The 1,886-nt window shown below is 55.8% G+C and overlaps 1 protein-coding gene across 1 annotated transcript in view; it reads left to right on the top strand.

Moving 5' to 3' along the window:
- Positions 1 to 1,685, top strand: part of nubp1 (nucleotide binding protein 1 (MinD homolog, E. coli)) — a 20,791-nt gene extending 19,106 nt beyond the window's left edge. Inside the window, exon 10 of the mRNA XM_046339409.1 lies at positions 1,478 to 1,685. Within this exon, the coding sequence (XP_046195365.1) occupies positions 1,478 to 1,530 (53 nt within the window). The 3' untranslated portion in view covers positions 1,531 to 1,685. The remainder of the gene's footprint in view (positions 1 to 1,477) is intronic.
- Positions 1,686 to 1,886: the final 201 nt, after the last annotated feature.

The following is a 1,886-nucleotide window of genomic DNA, read 5'->3' as shown; positions in this document are numbered from 1 at the left end:
ACACACACACACACACAGACACAGACACAGACAGACACAGACAGACAGACAGGGACAGACACAGACAGGGACAGACACAGACAGGGACAGACACAGACAGGGACAGACACAGACAGGGACAGACACAGACAGGGACAGACACAGACAGGGACAGACAGGGACAGACACAGACAGAGACACAGACAGACACAGACAGACAGGGACAGACAGGGACAGACACAGACAGGGACAGACACAGACAGGGACAGACACAGACAGGGACAGACACAGACAGGGACAGACACAGACAGGGACAGACACAGACAGGGACAGACACAGACAGGGACAGACACAGACAGGGACAGACACAGACAGGGACAGACACAGACAGGGACAGACAGACACAGACAGGGACAGACACAGACAGGGACAGACACAGACAGGGACACAGACAGGGACAGACAGGGACAGACAGGGACACAGACAGGGACACAGACAGGGACACGGACACAGACAGGGACACAGACCAGACAGGGACACAGACCAGACAGGGACACAGACCAGACAGGGACACAGACCAGACAGAGACAGAGACACAGACAGAGACACAGACAGGGACACAGACACACGCACACACACACACACACACACACACACACACACACACACACACACATACTCACACACACACACACACCGACAGACACAGACAAGGACACATTTGTTTATTTGTGTTGTAACGGAGTTAAAGAGGAAGAGATTCTGTACCAGAGGAAGTTGGAACAATTATAACATTGATATCAGGAAATGAAATCGAGGTTTAATCAAGTCGGGGGGGGGTGGCGTGATCAGGCCAAGACTCTTCGAAAAGGTGCTGTCTTGTTTTGAGAGACAGGAAGTCACGAGTTGGTCCCAATTGTATGTGTAAGGGGGGCTCAACCAGGGGAAGTGGGACTCGCTCAGGCAGTTTGACGTTACAGTGATGCATCTTAATGCCTTCATATTATCAAACCATATATCTGATATGTCCTCTTTTCTCCCCCCTCTCCCTCCCTCCCTTCCCCTCCCCTCCCATCCCTCTCCTCTCCCTCACTCCCTCCCATCCCTCTCTCCTCTCCCTCCCTTCCCCTCCCATCCCTCTCTCCTCTCCCCCTCCCTCCCCCCCTCCCATCCCTCTCTCCTCTCCCTCCCTCCCTCCCTCCCCCCATCCCATCCCTCTCCCTCTCCCTCCCCCCTCCCTTCCCCTCCCATCCCTCCCTTCCCCTCCCTCCCTCCCTTCCCCTCCCATCCCTCCCTTCCCCTCCCATCCCTCTCTTCCCCTCCCATCCCTCTCTTCCCCTCCCATCCCTCTCTTCTCTCCCTCCCATCCCTCCCTCTCCCTCTCCTCCCTCCCCCTCTCCTCCCTCCCTCCTTCCCCTCTCCCTCTCCTCCTTCCCTCCCTCCCCCTCCCTCCCTCTCAAACTATCCCCCCCTCCTCCTTCCCTCTCATTGTATCCAGGTATCCAGGCCTACTGCTCGTCCCATGTGACACGGGAGGAGAGTGCTGGCTAGAAGCCAGTCTGGAGGCCGCCATGTTGCTCTGGATGCCAGGGACGGATCACATGTCGAGGGTCCCTGCTGTCTAATGAATGAATCACATGCTCTGGTTTAGAAACTGATTGAGGATCAGGACCCCCCCCCCCCCATTCACATTCACAATATGTCTTAGAGTAGGACACCTGATGTAAGGTTAGGACCCCCCCCCCCCACAATGTGTCTTAGAGTAGACACCTGATGGAAGGTTAGGACCCCCCCCCCATTCACAATGTATCTCAGAGTAGGACACCTGATGTAAGGTTAGGACCACCCCCCCCCATTCACAATGTGTCTTAGAGTAGGACACCTGATGTAAGGTTAGGACCCCCCCC

This window comes from Oncorhynchus gorbuscha, unplaced genomic scaffold, assembly GCF_021184085.1.
Source record: "Oncorhynchus gorbuscha isolate QuinsamMale2020 ecotype Even-year unplaced genomic scaffold, OgorEven_v1.0 Un_scaffold_2716, whole genome shotgun sequence".
NCBI lineage: Eukaryota > Metazoa > Chordata > Actinopteri > Salmoniformes > Salmonidae > Oncorhynchus > Oncorhynchus gorbuscha.
This window is presented reverse-complemented; position numbering and strand designations above follow the sequence as displayed.